We start from the raw sequence: 17925 nt of genomic DNA on the forward strand, positions 1-17925 counted from the left end.
CCATTTTTTGGAAGAGTTTGAGAAGGACTGGCATTCTTTTTAAAAATGTTTGGTAGAATTCACCCATGAAGCCACCTAGTTTGGGGCTTCTTTTCTTGGAAGGGTTTGTGTTTTTTTATTTACTGCTTCAGTTGCTTTACTTGTTATTGGTCTGTTCAGGTTTTCTATTTTTTCATGATTCAGTCTTTGGTAGGCTGTATGTTTCTAGGAATTTATCCAATATTTGTAGATTATGTAATTTGTTGGTGTATAATTGTTGATAGTAATCTCTATGAACCTTTGTATTTCTGTGATATGTAATATCTTCCTTAATTTATAATTTTATTTGAGCCCAGTGTGTTATTTTCTTGGTTAGTCTAGCTAAATGTTTGTCAATTTTATTTTATCTTTTCAAAACTAACTCTTGGTTTTATTGACCTTTTCTATTGTCTTTCTAGTTTCCATTTTATTTCTGCTCTACCCATTTTATGTTCTTCCTTCTGATAATTTGGGGCTTAGTTGTTTTTTTTTCTTAGTTCTTTTTTTCTTGAGGTATAAAGTTAGGTTGTTTATTTAAGACCTCTCATTTTCCTTAATGTAGGCATTTATCGTTAAAAACATCCTTCTTAGGAACTGCCTATGCTAAATTCCATAAAGTTTTGGTACAATGTGTTTCCATTTTCTTTTGTCATAGAATACTTTTTGATTTCCCTCTTTTTAAAAATATATATTTTCTTGATTTTTTACAGAGAGGAAGGGAGAGGGATAGAGAATTAGAAATATCGATGAGAGAGAAACATCGATCAGCTGCCTCCTGCACACCCCCTACTGGGGATGTGCTCGCAACCAAGGTACATGCCCTTGACTGGAATCGAAACTGGGACCCTTCAGTCCGCAGGCTGACGCTCTATCCACTGAGCCAAACCAGTCAGGGCTTGATTTCTCTCTTGATTTCTCTTTGACCATTGGTTGTTCAGGAGTATGTTGTTCAATTTTCAAATATATTTGAGAACTTTCTAATTTTCCTCCTGTTACTTCTTTCTAGTTTCATGCCACTGTGGTTCAAACATCAATTTAGTCTACTTAAATTTAAGACTTGTTTTTGGCCTAACACATGATCTAACCTGGAGAAGTTTCACGTCTGCTTGAGAAGAATTTCTTATCTACTGATATTGGATGAAATGAAATGACCTTTGTATGTCTGTTAGGTTCATTTGGTCTATAATGTCATTCAAGTCCACTGTTTATTGATTTTCTGTCTGGGTAGTTTATCCATTGCTGAAAGTGGGGCATTGAAGTCCCTACTATTATTTTATTGCTTTTTATTTCCCTATTTAGTTTTATTGATATTTCTTACATATATTTAAGTGTTCCAGTATTGGGTACATATATATTTACAGTTGTCATAACCTGTTGATGAACTGACCCCTTTATCATTATGTAGTGAGTGACCTTCTCTATTTTTTACTCAAAGTCTTATTTTGACTGAAAGTCTGTTTTGTCTGGTCTAAATACCATATAGTTACCTCTGTTCCCTTTTGGTTATCATTTGCATGGAACATCTTTTTCCATCTTTCACTTTCAGCCTGTGTATATCATGAAAGCTAAGGCAAGTCTCTTGTAGCAGAATATTGTCGGATCTTGTTTATTTAAAAAAAATTTAAATATTTTTATTTTTCAAATATAGTTGACATACAGTATTATTTTTAGGTGTACAATCCAGTAATTAGACATTTATATAACTTACAAAGTGATCATCCCAATAAATCTAGTACCCACTTGACAGCACACGTAGTTATTATATTACTAGTGGCCCGGTGCACAAAATTCGTGCACATTAAAAGGGAATTAATTAGAGGCAATATTAATTAATATAAATTAATTATAATAATTATAATAATTATAATTAATTATAATTAATATAAATTAATATTGCTATTTGCCCTATCTCTATAATAGAAGTGTCAGAGATGAGAGAAAATTAGTAAAATGTATATGAAAATCTCCCTCCTGTCAGAGTCTGGGGTACACCCCGGGACCCAGAATCAAGTCCCTGCCCACCCGCATGTGCCTTGAAATCGCGCGAGACCCAGACCCGGCCGGTCCCACCCCCGTCAAGCCCTGCTGTGTGTGGGGGTCGCAGCCTCAGGTCCCCCATCAAGCCCCACTGAGTGGGGAGCCACAGCCTCAGGTCTCCCGTCATGCCCCGCCGGGTGGGGGGGGGGGGCGCAGCCTCAGGTCCCCCGTCATGCCCCGCCGGGTGGGGGATGCAGCCTCAGGTCCCCTGGCCCAGCGCCGGGCAGGGGTCATGGTTTCAGTTTCCCCGGCGCAGCCTCAGGTCCCCCGGTGCCAGGAAGGCTATGCCACTTAGTACCCAAGCAGGGTACTCTAGGTGTGCCCCCTGTGTGAGCTGTGTAAACCCTCCTGTTGTAGTTGATCCTTGATTGCTGTTGGCACATTGATGGGAGGGATCTACACCCCCAGCCAGTAGGCTCTGAGCACTGGCCACCACGGGGGATCCGCTGTGCAGGGGCAGACCCCATGGAGCAGGACTGACTTCAGCAGGGCTTTGATGCCTGTTGAGTCCACCCTTTTAGTGTGTCCCTTGGGGGGTTGGGTGGTGCTTCGACATAGTCTGAAGCTGTCCACTGGGTATGTTGGTGCATTGGCTCTCAGGCCTCCGGGAGGTGCAGGCTAAGGTCAGCCACTGTCTGTGCCCTGCCCTGGGCCACCCAGCATGAGCTACGGAGTGATCTGCCGATGGCTATTACTTATGCTGGGCTTGGAGATGCCTGGAAGTGGCCAAGCTGCCAACCCAGGCCAGCTGCTACTAGTGCCGGGCCTGGGACCTCTTAGCAAGAGGTACAGGTCACACTGTGGCCAGATGCTGCTTGTTTGAGATTTTAGGAAAGTCGCAGCATGAGCCACGGCAGGACGTTTGTATGGAAAGGCCACTGGAAATGGCTTTGGTAGGGCAGGGTCTCAGGGAACCACCAGGGCCGGAGGAATAGCATTAGCCAGGTTGATGGAGACTCAGAGATGGCACCACCCTGCCAGCTCTGTGGGCAGAGGGTTCGCAAAGGAACAAAGGCCTCTGCCAGCACTTCTTCCCGGGAGAAAGCTGCTCCTCCAGCCCTTGCCCCAAAGCCAGACAATTCAGTTCCTCACCGTATGGGCCTGGTGCCTTTTGAGTTGCTGCCTGAGCACTGGAGCTCTAAGTAAGTCCATGCATAGGCCCTTTAAGAGGAATGCCTGGGACTCCAGCAGCCCTCGGTCTCAGCCTTAATTCCCACTGGTCTTTATAGCCAGAAGTTATGGGGACTTCTCTTCTTGGCACTGCTGGAATCCTGGGTTGGGGGGCCTTGTGTGGGCTGGGATCCTGGGCCCCGGGGCCTGGTGTGGGGCTGGGACCCCTCATTCTTCAGAGGGGATCTCCTGATTGGATCTCGTTTTGTAATCTATTCAGCCACTCTGTCTTTTGACTTGGAGAATTTGTTTTAAATGTAAAGTAATTATGGATAAGGAAGGGCATACTGTTGCCATTTTGTTCATTGTTTTTTTCTTGTTTTTTTAAAATACATTTTTATTGATTTCAGAGAGGAAAGGAGAGGGGCAGAGAGAAAGAAACATCAATAATGAGAGAGAATCATTGATCGGCTGCCTCCTGTATGTCCCCTGCTGGGGATCAAGCCCACAGCCTGGGCATGTGTCCTTGACCGGAATTGAATCTGGGACCCTTCAGTCTAGAGGCTGACCTTCTATCCACTGAGCCAAACTGGCTAGGGCTCAATGTTTTCTTAATGTTATATAGTTCTTTTATCCCTTTCTTTCCGTCTTCCTTTGTGGTTTGATGATTTTTTGTTATCGTAGCAGTATGCTTTGGTTCTTTCATCTTTTGTGTATCTACTATAGGTTGTGATTTGATGAGGGGATGTTGGTTTTGTCAAAATCTTTCCCTGCATCTCCTGGGATGATTATGCAGCTTTTGTGCCATATTCTGTTCTTATTGTGTATTACATTAATTGATTTTCAGGTGTTAGATCAACTTTGCATTCCTGGTATAAACTCCACTTGGTCATGGTGTATAGTGCTTTTTGTATGTTGCTGGACTTGGTTTGATAGAATTTTGTTTAGGATTTTTATATGTATATTCATTAGAAATATGGTCTTCCCCCCTGCCACCTTTGTGATATCTTTGTCTGGTGTTGGTATCAGGAAATGCTAGCCTAGTTGAATGAGTTGGGAAATATTATCTCCTATTCTGTTTTGTTTTTTTTAGAGAGTTTGTAAAAAATTGATATATATTTTTAAATGTTTGGTAGAATTTGCCAGTGAAGCTGTCTAGGTCTAAGCGCTTGTTTGTAGTTTTTAAAATTACTATTCAATTTCTATACTTGTTAGGTCTAGTCAATTTTTCTATTTCTTCCTGAGTCAATTTTTGGTAGCTTGTGTCTTCCTTGTGTCTTATGTCTAAAATTTGCCTGTTGCCAAAACCGGTTTGGCTCAGTGGATAGAGTGTCGGCCTGCGGACTGAAAGGTCCCAGGTTCGATTCCGGTCAGGGGCATGCACGTTGGTTGCGGGCACATCCCCAGTAGGAGATGTGCAGGAGGCAGCCGATCGATGTTTCTCTCTCATTGATGTTTCTAACTCTCTATCTCTCTCCCTTCCTCTCTGTAAAAAATCAATAAAATATATTTAAAAAAAAATAAAAATAAAAATTAAAAAAAAAAATAAATAAAATTTGCCTGTTTACCTTAGTTAACTAACTTATTGGCATGTAGTTGTTAATGGATTTCCTTTGAAATTCTTTTTACTTTTAAACTAATCTTTTTTTACATGAAATATTCCCAACTCACAGAAGTCAACTGCCAGTGAAGAAATGTTAATGTAAGAAATTAAATAAAATAATCAATGTTAACGGAAGTCTACTTTACACCCTCCACAATCTCTTCCCTTTTCTTTCCAGAAGTATTGTGAATCTTGCTATTGATGTGAATCCTTACCACCTGCGTTTATACTTTGCATCATTATGTATAGACAAATACACAGCATTAGTGTTTTAAAACGTTACTTGAATTATGTAGGCTTCATGCTTTCCTTTCCCTCAGCATTTCATTTCCAGATTCTTGTACATTGTCATATTGGATTTAGTTCATTTATGTTGATGGCTATGTTCAAACGGTCTCCCAATGAAAGGCAGATGGGCTGTTTTCAATGTTTTCTTTGTAAATTAGTGTTAGTTCTTGCAAGTGATTGCCTGTGTGCATGTGTGTTTCTCAAGGGTATGTACCAAAAAAGGTTGAGTTTCTGAGTCACAGAATTTTTATTTTCAACTTTGCTAGATATTGTAAAATTGCTCAGTGACTCTTGGCTTTCAGATGCGCTCAGGTGGCCACTGAAGTCCCAGGCTAGACGGGCAGTGTTTCATAATGAGTCCTTGTGTGTGGCCCGCTCAGTGGGCTTCCTTCATTCAAGGTGCCCCAGTCTTGTAACCCAGGTTCTGGTTAGAGTTAAGCTAGTAAAAGCTGTAACACTGATGCTCTTAACCATGATGTCGTTACTTTTTAAAACCTGTGAGATTGAGGAGGCTGGCGAGACACCCAGTTGGGGTGAACTTCACAGTGGACATGAATAAGTCAGCCAGTCAGTTGAACTGGTATTTGAATGAAGACGGAGAGTTTTATGTACTGAGTCTACAGAAATGGTCTGGGTTTTGGTGTGTCAGAGCTGGGTCTAAAATTTACACTCTTCTTCCTTTGTAATTTCAAGCCAGTCATTTCCCCTCTCTGTCCTTAGTTGCCACATCTAAAATGGGGATAATAAAAGAGTTCCTAGTTCATAGACTGATAACTAAATGAGGTTATGCATATAGTGTTTGGCACAGGGCCTGGCATCATCTTGCTGCTATTCTGTCATTCTGCCTCCAGTTTCCTTCCTGTCCCTTGGCGCTGTGTACCAGGAGTGTGGGGAGAAGAGTAGGCTGCACTGGGCCATAGCACCTGTTTTCCTTGGTCTTCCCGTTGTAGCTTCTGTTTCTCTAGTGAATGTGATGTCCTGGTTCACTTTCCAAGTTGCTTAGCAGACAAGTGAAGAAAACAAGGGTACTTGTTTAAATAGCTTTGCAGACCTTTCCTCCCGCTTAAAGAAGTATGGTCACAAAACCACTACAGCCTCACAGAAATCCGTGTGCAGACAGCTGCGTTTACCATTCTGCTTAGTGTGACCTGGACTCCATCCAGCTGTGGGTGAGAAAACAGAGGCGTATATTTGAGCCTCTGATGGGAAATACTTGATATTCTCAGGTATCAACCTGGGTAAAAACCCCTCCCTCTTCACCATCAATCAAAAACTTCAGCTTTGGCTCAGCTGGCGTGGCTCAGTGGTTGAGCATCGATCTATGAACCAGGAGGTCATGGTTCAATTCCCGGTCAGGGCACATGCCCGGGTTGTGGGCTCAATCCCCAGTAGGAGTCGTGCAGGAGGCAGCCGATCCATGATTCTCTCTCATCATTGATGATTCTCTCCCTCCCTCCTCCCTTATTCTTTGAAATCAATAAAAATATATTAAAAAAACGTCAGCTTTGGACAGGACAGTGCCAGCATTTGGATGCGTGTGTCTCCCGTCTCTGCAGCGCGGCGGGAGTGAGAACACGGGAGTTACCACCTGCGGGGCCGCATGCAGCGGTTCCGTCACAGTCATATCCAAGAGGAATTACAAAAGCTGATGCATGTCCTTGTTTTTTGTCTAGTTATACAATAATGGGTAGTTTTAATAACTTGTCATAAAGTGAGCAGGAGAGATAGCCAGGATGTTAGGATGAGGTTTCTTTCTGAAAGTTACTGCCCATCAGAAATGGAAGATAAGCTATTTGTAGAAGGGATGAAGGAATGGTGATTTGGGTGACTTGGGGGAATCTTCAGGATTATGTGACACATGACATTGTTCGTGACATTTAGTTTACATCTGTCCTGAAGTTGGTCTTGTGTTTTATTGTAATGTGGCCTAGCTGCCATTCATTTCAGCTATCACTAAGTGTGTGGGTGTCTGCATTTACACATGCTTTGGTATTCACCTCAATTCTAGAGCAAATTGCTGTTATAAAGGTGCAAATGGTGACTATGTCCAGTATCTGAAAAGCTTTCGAAGGCCCTGTATTACCCAATGTAAACAGTTATCTATGGGTGACTCTAAGCCCCCAAGAACTGGGGTCCTTGAATGTGCGCCTGTCTCCACGTTTCCAGACGGTGTCTCAGCGCTTCCTGCGTGGATTGTCCTGCGACCACACTCCGGGATCCGCCAGCCGCCTGGTGAGCAGGGCCTCACCTCGACCACCATCTCTCGTTAACTTGGACCTCACCCAGGCTGCTTTCTCTGCTTGGAATGTCCTCTCCATGTTCCAACACCATCTCTTCCCGGTCAGTCCCTTTCTGAGCACCTGTCGGCACAATTTTCTCTCCTCAAGGGCAGGGTCTTGGCTGGGTAGTAAGTGATGTTACAAATGTTTTGGCAACTTGAAAGCATCATCCACGTACTGGTCTGATGAAGCTGTTATCTTGGCCTCTCAATGTCATGGCTAATGAACATTTTGTTGTATTTAGGCAATCAGTGATCTTTTCTCTCTTCCTATGGTTGATACAACACCCATTTTCCTAATCAGATATTGATAATGAAAGTTGTCAATCAAGTTTACTCACCATTTTATTTCATCAAAGCAAGGAGGAAAATGCAAAGCTGTTCTCCTCAAAACTATTTTAAACATGGGTTTTGGGTTGAAAATTAAATGTGTGTGTCTCCTGTCTCTGCAAAATTATCTTACCAAAATAATACTGAATTCTAAAGACCTTTTTATATGCTCTATAAAAACACCTCACATAGTTGCTTTGAAACTTGGCCAAATTAAAAGATTATCAGGGTCTTCCAGGAATTTTGTTGGAGCTGCAGTTATTACTATCAGAGCGTGAGTCAGTCTTCACCGTGCATGTATGTATCTATCAACCCCCGGGGGGGGGAACTACATATTTATCATGTCTTTTGTCCAGTGCTTCCTTATGATGAGGAAGAAAGAACATGATTTTGGTGTAAATCTTGTCAGGTTCCAGTTCAGCTACTACCTGTTTTCTAGTCTGCATCGCTGGGCCTGGGGGAGGGTTGCTCACTTAATGTGTGATCTACAAAACCCGCCCGATGAGTCCACTTATTTTCTGTGGTGACCGTCTGCTGTGACATGTGTCCTAAACTTGGTGTCTCCATCTCCCACCCTCAGCGCTACAGTGGCTCTCCTGACCCATAGGGTGGCCTTTTCTCTGCATAGCAAGAATCTTAGTACATCAAAATGTTTTTTATTTGAGACACAAAAATGCAAAATTGCTGAGATATCAAACATTTTCCGATCCGCTACAATACTGCCACTATGTACAAAAGATCTGATGATAAATGTGCACACATATAAAAATACAGTATGCATTACCTATGTACAGTACATGTGCAAAACATATGGCATTCAAACATGATATGGAATTGATTTCAGGGGTGCAAACAGCAAATACAAAGGCATCATGGTTTTTCTTTTAAAAAACAACATAAAGGCAATACATGAATGGACCCCCGATTGCCATAATTTTTTGTTTCTTAAATGAGTGCTTTAATAAGTAGGGCTCTGTAGATTGGTATTTTCTCTTTTTTTTTTTTCATAAAGTGAGATGCTAAGACATAATGTGACAATGAAAGTAAGAGAAACACCTATCACGTTGCATATCTATTGCAAGCAAGAAAACTAAGTTGTACATAGAAAGGAAAAAACTTTGTATTACTACTAAATATGTACTATCCTAAACCAACAAAACAAATCTATACTATTTTACATGAACACGATAGAGAAATATCTACATCTCTGAAAATTATAACCTTAAATGGATAATACATTTTTGGGACTGATTTTTGAGATCTCATTAGTCTCAAAGTTTAAATAAAAAGTGCCTCCTTTTGGCAAATACTTGGCAATGCCTTTGGTTCCTTTAAAGCAAGTTTGCATTACTACTGGTTACTTGAGATTAAGTACTTTTGGTAGATACTAAACCCTTTCCTAAATGCTCTTCCTCCTACCAAATCAGCAACTTTTCTTAGAGCGTAATGTAGAGAGGTAATTGTTATGAGTCTCGGTGATTCATGAACTTGGTTAAAGCTTCGACTTAGTAGTTGGCACAAAGCTCTGTTAAACACGACAGCTGTGTTGATATCGCCACTGACAAATTTTATCTGATTCCAGACAGCACCTTGTAGATCTGAGATTGCCATCCTGTTGTTACAAGACTGTGACATTTTTTTCAATAACGATTCCCAGAGCAATGTGTTCATGTGGAGGGTTAGAGCGCTTTTGTAAACATGTGCAGCTTTTTAAATTACAGGCCGCGAATCAAAGATTTCTGGTAGAAACCCTTTGCAATGATGCATTCCCTCGAATGCTGACAGAAGGGTGAGCAGGGAAGAACATACACTGCCATGCAGACAGTCACTTCACACATGAAAATGTAGCCTGGAAAGATCACTGAGCAAGATCTCCAAAGTTTGAGAAGGAATTAATACATCTGAATTATTTTCCAGTTTTGACTGAAGCCACTTGTAAAAGATGAGCTGAAATGCAATTAGGATGCTCTCCAAACACACACGTCCGCACTGGTAAGCTGTGTTTCTTGATAAACCTGACCTTCCAGTTAATGTTTTTGGTAATTTGGGCTAACTCTGTGGCCTGAAGGGCAGTGGACAGTCCGTTTGGTATTCTGCTCTGCTGCCCGTAGCCAGGATTCATGTTTTTGGTGATGGATGGGAAAATGGAGGGTTATTGTGAATGTGGTTAAATGGACCCGTGCTGCTCGGCTGGTAGACTCCTGATGACTAGTCTCCCCAAAGTTCTCTAAAAGTCCCCAGTGGTGCTGGGTGCCCCCCACCTGGCTGACAGCAACGTGGGCGAGGCGTGCCACCAGGCGGCCCCTGGGAACAGCGTGTGGTGTGCACTGGGTGCTGCCAGAAAGTTTTCCCACGTCCCTCCGGCCACTGTGTCTGCAGACAGTGGAGGGACTGTCCCATCACTGGTGGGGACAGCTGTCTTGTGAGCTGCTGTGGCTGGCCGGTGGGAATTCTGAAAGGATGAAGCAAGCTGTGTGACCTGGAATGATCTGGGGTTGAGGGTGAGGAAGCCTGCGTCAGCTCTGGTGACAGAATGGGTGACATGCTCCTGACACAGCTCTCGGTTGCTATCTTATTACCTTCACTTTGCTTACAAGAGACGGCAGTGTGGAGGCAAAACCAGACTGCCCTGGCCACTGTTCTTAAACGGCACTTACAAAAGTGTCAGTTACATGGGTCACAGGACTGTGCAGTTTTTAAGAAGGAAATTTAAATAAGATCTCTTTAGTATTATAAAAATATTCATATAAAACAAGCACAAATAGTATCTGAATGAGAAATTCTATGAATTCAGAATACATCTGTGTACACACACGTGGCAAGTACTATACAGTAGATTGCACATTTCAGGAAAAACACTAGAACTCCAACCACTAACACTGTCCCTAGTTTTCTAGCACATGCTTTGCTGAAATGTACAAGACAACCACACACTCTAGACTCCCAAGACCGTGTAAGAAGCTTTGGTATAACTTCTGTGCATCCCACCCCCAGGACACGACTGCATACCTATATACACCAGAAAGGTAACTTGATACTACTGTGTCTCAGGAATATTTAGGGAAATAAGACTGGATGTGAGAGAATACATTTCTAGTTGTTTTCTTGGCAATAGGATATTCTGCAAGATGATCTACAGCAGTACCTCCTCTAAACTACACACCTGCATATGAAAATCCAACCAGCTGTTCTGACCTGGGCTTTAAACCTCACCTCAAACAACACAAATAGTCCTCTTTAACACACACCTTTCCCACTGCATGTACCCCTAAGTACAATGAGTTGGGGCAAAGGAGCCTTGATTAGAGTGTCATCTTTGGTCATGTCACATGCTGCACACGATCTGTGTCCTCCCTCTAACCTGGAACATGTAGCTGGGATCCTATAGATGCCCAGCTTGCTGCTCAGGCCAGGAGGGCCCAGCGGAATGGTGTGAGTAGGTGGCTGGTAGACTTAATAACTGGACTCCTTGCCTTCCTTCCTCCTAAACGAAATGCTGGTATGTGAAGAATTGAACACAGATGTTAGTGGGCACATTAGCAACACAGTCCAAAGAGAGGAGGCTAATGAGGCGGCATTCTTTGCACTGCATGTGTTTGGAGAGCAGCCTTCCGTGGCATGTTTCAACAGGGGGCTAGGAAACGATCTATGCACACAGCTTGGGAAGATGGAAACACAAAGTTCTTCAGCGAGTCAGCAGCACTAGCTGTTCAGTTGCCTCCTACAGTCCCGCTGATGTCTGGTGCTAATAAGCCATTTAAATCTGAATAAAGATGATGCTTAGAGTCCAAGTATGGACCAGATAAGCTCCAGACAAAAACCCATCTCAAAGACTTGCCCAAAGAAAGTACCTTTCTGAGTCCACAGCCCTGCCCTGGAGACAGGCCCTTCTGAAAGGAGTGACTCGAAGATGCACGTTGTGCCCACGACGGTGACGGTGACACTCCTGCTGGGTTTGGTCAGACAGCAGCATGCTGGATCCCACACGTGGGATGACCAATTTCTAACAAACTACTCACCGCAGACTACACTGAGCATACCGCCTCTGCCCGGAACCATTCAGACACACTTCAGGCTGCGAAGGGCCAGTTAACGGAGGGCTCCAGGGTCCTGGGCGACTGAGTTCTGGAAAAACGGACTTTTCTTACATGTAGTGAAATTTACAAACTGAAATAAAAATTTGAAATAAGATCAGCTTTTAGGCAAAACACAAACCCAGAAATGATTCACAAATTCTTTCCAAATAATGGGTCAGGTTGCCTCTGCATGTCACCGTGGGAACAGTCACCAATGCCCAGAGAGCAACTTGACCCCAGGGCTCACACAGGTGAGGTGGAGAGCACGAGAGTATTATTTAATGAAAACCTCCACACTTTTTGGTAGATTTCAGGGTTTTTTTTTTTCAGTTTTATACATTCTGTCATATACTTAAATGACTATTTTGAAATTATTTTAGAAATCCTGTGATAGTTGGCATTTTAGAAAAATCTTAAGAAACTACTCAACAAATGTGATAACTTTTTGTCTATATAAAAAATGAATAAAACCTCCAGTTTTTCAATCTTCGGCTTGAAAATATAGTGAGAGCTCAGGTATGACATCCAGTTCCAAAACTGTAAAGCAATGACAGGATGAGCGGCAGAAGAGGCAGCCAGAGCAGGAGTCCAGAGGCCAACTTGGCGACAGGCTCACCTGTAACCGGTGTGGGAATGTCTGGGAACGACAGACTCCTCCCTTGCCTTCGCTTTGCAACTCACCAGCTCAGAAAGATATTTTACACTAAAGCCTTTTCTTGGTTCTTTGAGATGGGTCTGGTTACCTGAAAGTTATTTCTTAAAATACAGAAATACATGTGTCTCAAGTACTCTAGAAATATGTGACTTATTAAAAGAAGTAGGGCCACTGGATACCCAATTCCGTATCCCCATGTAGGCTGTACAAATCCTAACATAGCACAAATATATGTCTAATTTACACATTAAGTCAATCTAATCAACCCAGAGGATTGCCAGCAGAATTTTCAGTGTTACCAATAGACCCGGACTTTTTACAGAGGATTGTTTATGAAGTGTTTTGAAGACATTGTCTGGTTATAGTGAAAGAACTTTCATTTACATTTGGAAATCTAAAGTAAGATTCCAAAAATCACAAAATAAACTACAACACAAAAATATTACATTGGTTTCTGAATGGAACCAAAAGTCTTCAGCTGGAAGCCTTCGCCGACTGGCTGGTGCTCTCCGCTGCCCTTGATCCCTGCTGCGTCTTGGGCCGGCTCAGGCCACGCTAGAAATACAGGTGCGGTGATCCCTCACCTCCCTCACATCAGCATTCTTGTTTGAGTGGAGCTGTCTGCCTTGTATTTAGGGCCTGAAAGTGACCACAGAGGTTTAAATGTAGTTGATTACCAGAGAATCTGCATGTCGTTATCCTGCACACATTACTCTATGTTTTTATCTAAAGGTGCTTTTCATCCTTTACTGAAGTCTGGAGAAACAGAGGTCTTCTTTGACTAGTGATTTTTCAGAAGGCCCTGTGCTATATTAAACGGCAGACATTCACTGCTGGGTGGAATGAAACGTTCTCAAACTTGGTTTCCAGGCTGTGACCATCTATTCGTTTTTTTCTGTGACAACATGTTTTCATTGCAATGATGCAACTATAGATCTGTCTCTAAAAACTGACCTTTTAGAATCGTCTTCTTAAACCTCGTGAACGCGGACGAGAAATCTGTGATGTTAGTCCCATGGCAACGGCAGGTCTTGGGGGTCTAGAAAGTCAGCAGAGAACATGCTTGGGGCAGTGGCGCTGAGGGGAGTGAGTCCTGACGACGTGTTAGGCATGGTGATGTCCAACCACTCCATGTTGTCCAGGTTTGAGTCAGAGAGGTCAAGTGACAGACAGGGAGTACTCGCGGCGAACTGGGCCTCGGAGGTTTCCATGGGCGAGTGTGAGGGGTCCAGCATGCCCGAGTGGCTCAGCAGGTCGTTCTGGAGGTCCTCGATCAGGGAGAAGGGCTCGCGGTCCTCGCTGCTGCTTGGTAGTGGGGTAATTTCATTGGCTGAAGGTAAAGTCCCATCCAAGAAAGCTTCCAGTTGGTTCTCTAAGCTGGCAGATAAACTGCTCAGAGGTTCTAAGGATATGGGCGGTGCCATTTGGACCTGGGGCGGTGGCCGGGACACCACTGTGTTGACTGGCATTGTGGTGATGCTGGCTGTCACTGGTCTCATTTTGGAAATAGGAGAAGGCTCTTCCTTTATAGGGAGGGAAATTTCTGTGCAAAATAAATAGTAAGTAAACATTTACTACTATGTACATTTTTTATTAATTATGGAGTTATTTTACTATTTTGTGACGACTTAATACACAGCCCATCTTAGAAGTAGGAAGAGAATGCTATTGACCCCTGATGACCTTTAGGAAGATGGATCATTTTAGTTAAATAAACATTTATGTTATAGCACTCTGACATGCTTTCAGTTCCTTATAGTAAGAGTAAGCATTAAAAGCAATTACATGCCACCAAGTGGGATGATGTTTTTAGATGATCTGATCACTGGGTCCCATTCTCAGGCACTGTAGGTTTAAGATAGGGCTCTGTACCACAAATCTGCGATCACAGCAGTACACTACCCTAAAGTGAATGTGAAAATGTGGGCCCTGTGTAATGAATGATCTAACTATATTTGTTCTTTTTTATCATTATATTTGAACTATGTGTCCAGTTTAGCCATATCCATTCTATATAAAGTTCTGAAAAGATACAATGCCATCATATGACCTGATTTAAGATGAGGTGGGCCACCTTATGTGTCTTGTTTTTTCAGTTTATATAAAATCTTGAGGATTTGGTAAATGTCTTAAGAAGTACTAGTTATATGTTACTCCTTGCCAGATCATGTAGAAAATTAATGGACCAGTGTTCACTTAGCTACATATAAGAGTGAAAAAGATACTTTAAGAATATATATGAGAATCTGACTTGATTTCATTTATATACAATACACTAAACATTTTACTTAACGGCTCTTCCAACTCAGTGACTGGGCTGCGTAAATAGGTGAGACAACACTGAAGATTCCTCTCAGCTGTGTGTGTTTCAGGACAGTTCACTTCTCATGACTTGTGAGTCATCTCTAGAATTGTTTTGAAAGCTGAAAGTGCAATTTATACTTATAAGTACAACTAGTCTTATAATCAACTACTTAAATCTCTCATTATTACTAGTATTAGTTTATAATAAGATGAAATAATATACTCTATTAGATACTTTGCCATAAAAAATCATTTCTTTTAGAATATAACTCATTTCTAAGTTTAGGCTGTAAAATTATTCTTTTTAATCATTAAAAAAAGTATTTTAACCAGATTTGGCAAAAAACATTTTTAAAATTTTAAATTCAAGGCATGGAATATATGTTTCTCTAATTTCCATTGTTTAGCTATATCATGAGTTTAAACAATTTTGCAAGGCCGATATAGTTATTCGCAAAAAAAAAAAAAAAAATGCTATTCACATATGTAGATCTGTTGTCAAATATCAAGAATTTTCTATATTATGTCAAACATTCTGACAAGATTATTAACAACAAAATCAAATAGTACCTGGCATGAGTGGAGAAATTTTGATAACTATTTAAAAATCTGAATAAAACTCCTTTCACTGGTAAATTTAAGACTACTTTAAAATATTCTAAAATAGCATTTGAATTTTTGAAGTACTTATAAACTGAGGCAGAGAATTCCTTGATTTTTTGGTGTGGTTCATATCCCTTACCCCTTTTAAGATGACACATTGTAAAATTGAAGATTTTCATTTATATGTAGAAAGTGTTTTAGAATTGCCTTTGGATATTAATCAAGTTATTAGACCCTAAGCTAGGTGACTTGGTTGTTACAAAATTAACTCATGAATTGGAATATTTTTATCCCATTGCAATGACTGATAACACATGGAGCAAGTTTTGAAGTTTTCTATGTGGAATTTATATCTGTCTACTTTGCTATTTTGAGATGGTTTGTCTTTTTCAGCAGGTATGTATCTGTGGGTAAATCTAATGTTATCTTAGTATTTTAACCTGAAATAATGGCTTTCCCCCATTCATAAGTAAATTGTATTAATGGCCTAAATGTAACAGATTTTAAAACAGGAAATGCAGTTAGAAGAATATGTAAGCTCTAGAGGAAAACTTTCATATCATGTGATAAGGGACTGGGGGTCTGATGTGACTTTTCACCTACCTCCACTCTTAATGAGGATATCAAAGAGGTCGTCCATCTGCTGACTGTGTGCATTGGAAACCTACAACCAAGGAGAATATAAATTAGCTTTTTTTCATACAAACCAGGAAGTGTTATACAACTGGGAGCACCAAAGGACCTTACGGAGCAGCTAGTTCTAATCAATCACTTGATCATTTTGAAAACACTGAGGTCCCCTGAGAAGTTAAACCATTCACCCATGTGTTACAGCTGGTGAGCCGACAGAGCAAGAATGGGGCTGATACCAGCTCAGATGACTTTTACACTGACTTGTACATTGAGTGCATTTTGAGAGGCTTCTCATATTTTAAATAATGTTTTAACTCACTTGCTTATATTCTGATCAGAGCAATTTTCTTTTCCTCCTAAAGGCACAACCACTGGCACAAGACCATGGAATCCCTCTTGTTCCCTTGTTCCTTGCATACGATCTCTGTGTGCTGTAAAAGAGGTATGTGTTTCTCTAGATAATTTCTCCCGCCTCCTTAATCTACCAACAGTGGATTTCATGTAACTCTCCTTAATTCTTGTCCTTTGATTCTAATCCTATCTAATAATAGAGAAACATGGTAATTAACCGTAACTTCGCTACCCTTCCCATTGGCCAATCAGCGAGATATGCAAATTAACTGCCAGCCAAGATGGCGGCCGGCAGCTGAAGCGAACATGAGGCTTGCTTGCTGCAGTGATGAAGGAAGCCAAGGTTCCCTGCTTGCTGCCACCTGGCTCTGAGCTCCTGAAGCAACAGCTACAAAAGATACAATGTTTCAATTTTAGAAGCTAAAATATGGCGGTTAATTTGCATATACCAGTTGTGAGGGAAGACTGAGGACAACATGGAGGCCAAGCGGTACAGAAGGGAGCAAAGTAGAGGCCTCGAGGACAGAAACGGAGCCAAGGCTGCGGAGGTGGGAGAGGGAGGGGAAACCCAGCAGGAGCAGCTGGGAGCGGGAGGGGAAACCCACCACAGCGCCTGGGAGCGGGAGGGGAAATGCAGCAGGAGCGCCTGGGAGCGGGAGGGGAAATGCAGCAGGAGCACCTGGGAGCAGGAGGGGAAATGCAGCAGGAGCGCCTGGGAGCAGGAGGGGAAATGCAGCAGGAGTGCCTGGGAGCGGGAGGGAAAACCCAGCAGGAGTGGCTGGGAACAGGAGAGGAAACCCAGCAGGAGTGGTTGGGAGCGGGAGGGGAAACCCAGCCGCAGCGGCTTGGAGTGGGAGCGAAGCCCGCCTCAGCGGATTTCGCTCCCCTCTCTGCTTCGCTCCAGCCGCTGGAAGCCCTATTCTTGCAGGAATCTTACTGAAACGGGCCTCTAGTCCTATATAATAAAAGAGAAACATGTAAATTGGCTGGTGAGCGTAGCGGAGGGACAATCAGGAGAGTATGCAAATTAACCTGACAAAGATGGCGGGTTAATTTGCATACGCAGGTGCCAAGGGGCCTGGGTCCCGGGAACATCCTCGAGACCCAAGCCGCTCCTAGCCTGTAGGCCCACGCATAGGCCCTGAGCAGCCGGGGTCCCAGAACACCTCCGGCCACTCCGGGCCTCTTGGCGCAGGCGCCAAGCAGATGTTCTTGCCCTGTGGCTGCTTGCGCATGGGCCGGTACCAAGCGGCGGCCCGAGTCCACGCCTCCCAGCCCAGCGCCCATCACAGGGTGAATAGGCCAGGCCAGGCTTCCCTGCGGTCGCTCACGGAGTGAACAGAACAGGCCAGGCCTCCATGCGATCGCTCGCAGGGTGAACAGGCCAGGCCACGCCTCCCCGTGATCCCAGACAAAGAAGCCGCTCTGCTGACCAGCCTGCACTATGGACCTGTTCGGGTGGGTGGTGCGGAGTCCAGGGCCTCTAGCCTGCAGCCACAGGAAGTCTCCCTCTCCCCAGAGGTGAGTTCCTGCATGCTGGGTTTGATCCCTAGGCATTAGCAGTAGGAGACCAGTGCCTTTGTTATTGCTGTGTGTCCAGGTTTTAATTGGACAAATGCCCAGTGGTCCCAGGCGCCAG

At 42.9% G+C, this 17925-nt stretch overlaps 2 protein-coding genes across 10 annotated transcripts in view; one reads left to right on the plus strand and one right to left on the minus strand.

Annotated features, from left to right (window-relative positions):
* Positions 1-17925, plus strand: part of LOC139009042 (small ribosomal subunit protein uS14-like) — a 92058-nt gene that overhangs the window by 25456 nt on the left and 48677 nt on the right. For 5 of the 6 annotated variants that reach the window (XR_011471250.1, XR_011471251.1, XR_011471249.1 and 2 more), the window contains exon 3: positions 16298-16377. The gene's annotated coding sequence lies outside the window, so the exon portion shown is untranslated. Of the gene's footprint in view, positions 1-16297; positions 16378-16486; positions 16815-17925 lie in introns of those variants that run through there. The other variant, XR_011471253.1, reaches the window with a different exon arrangement.
* Positions 8305-17925, minus strand: part of MRTFB (myocardin related transcription factor B) — a 200475-nt gene continuing 190854 nt past the window's right edge. For 3 of the 4 annotated variants that reach the window (XM_070412950.1, XM_070412949.1, XM_070412951.1), the window contains 2 exons: positions 15906-15966; positions 8305-13938 (listed from right to left, as the gene is read on the minus strand). In XM_070412950.1, coding sequence (XP_070269051.1) covers positions 13403-13938; positions 15906-15966 — 597 coding nt within the window. In that variant the 3' untranslated portion in view covers positions 8305-13402. The remainder of the gene's footprint in view (positions 13939-15905; positions 15967-17925) is intronic. The other variant, XR_011471248.1, reaches the window with a different exon arrangement.

This window comes from Myotis yumanensis, unplaced genomic scaffold (assembly GCF_028538775.1).
Source record: "Myotis yumanensis isolate MYYU_CA2020_CCGP unplaced genomic scaffold, mMyoYum1.0.hap1 SCAF_4, whole genome shotgun sequence".
In the NCBI taxonomy this organism is placed as follows: domain Eukaryota; kingdom Metazoa; phylum Chordata; class Mammalia; order Chiroptera; family Vespertilionidae; genus Myotis; species Myotis yumanensis.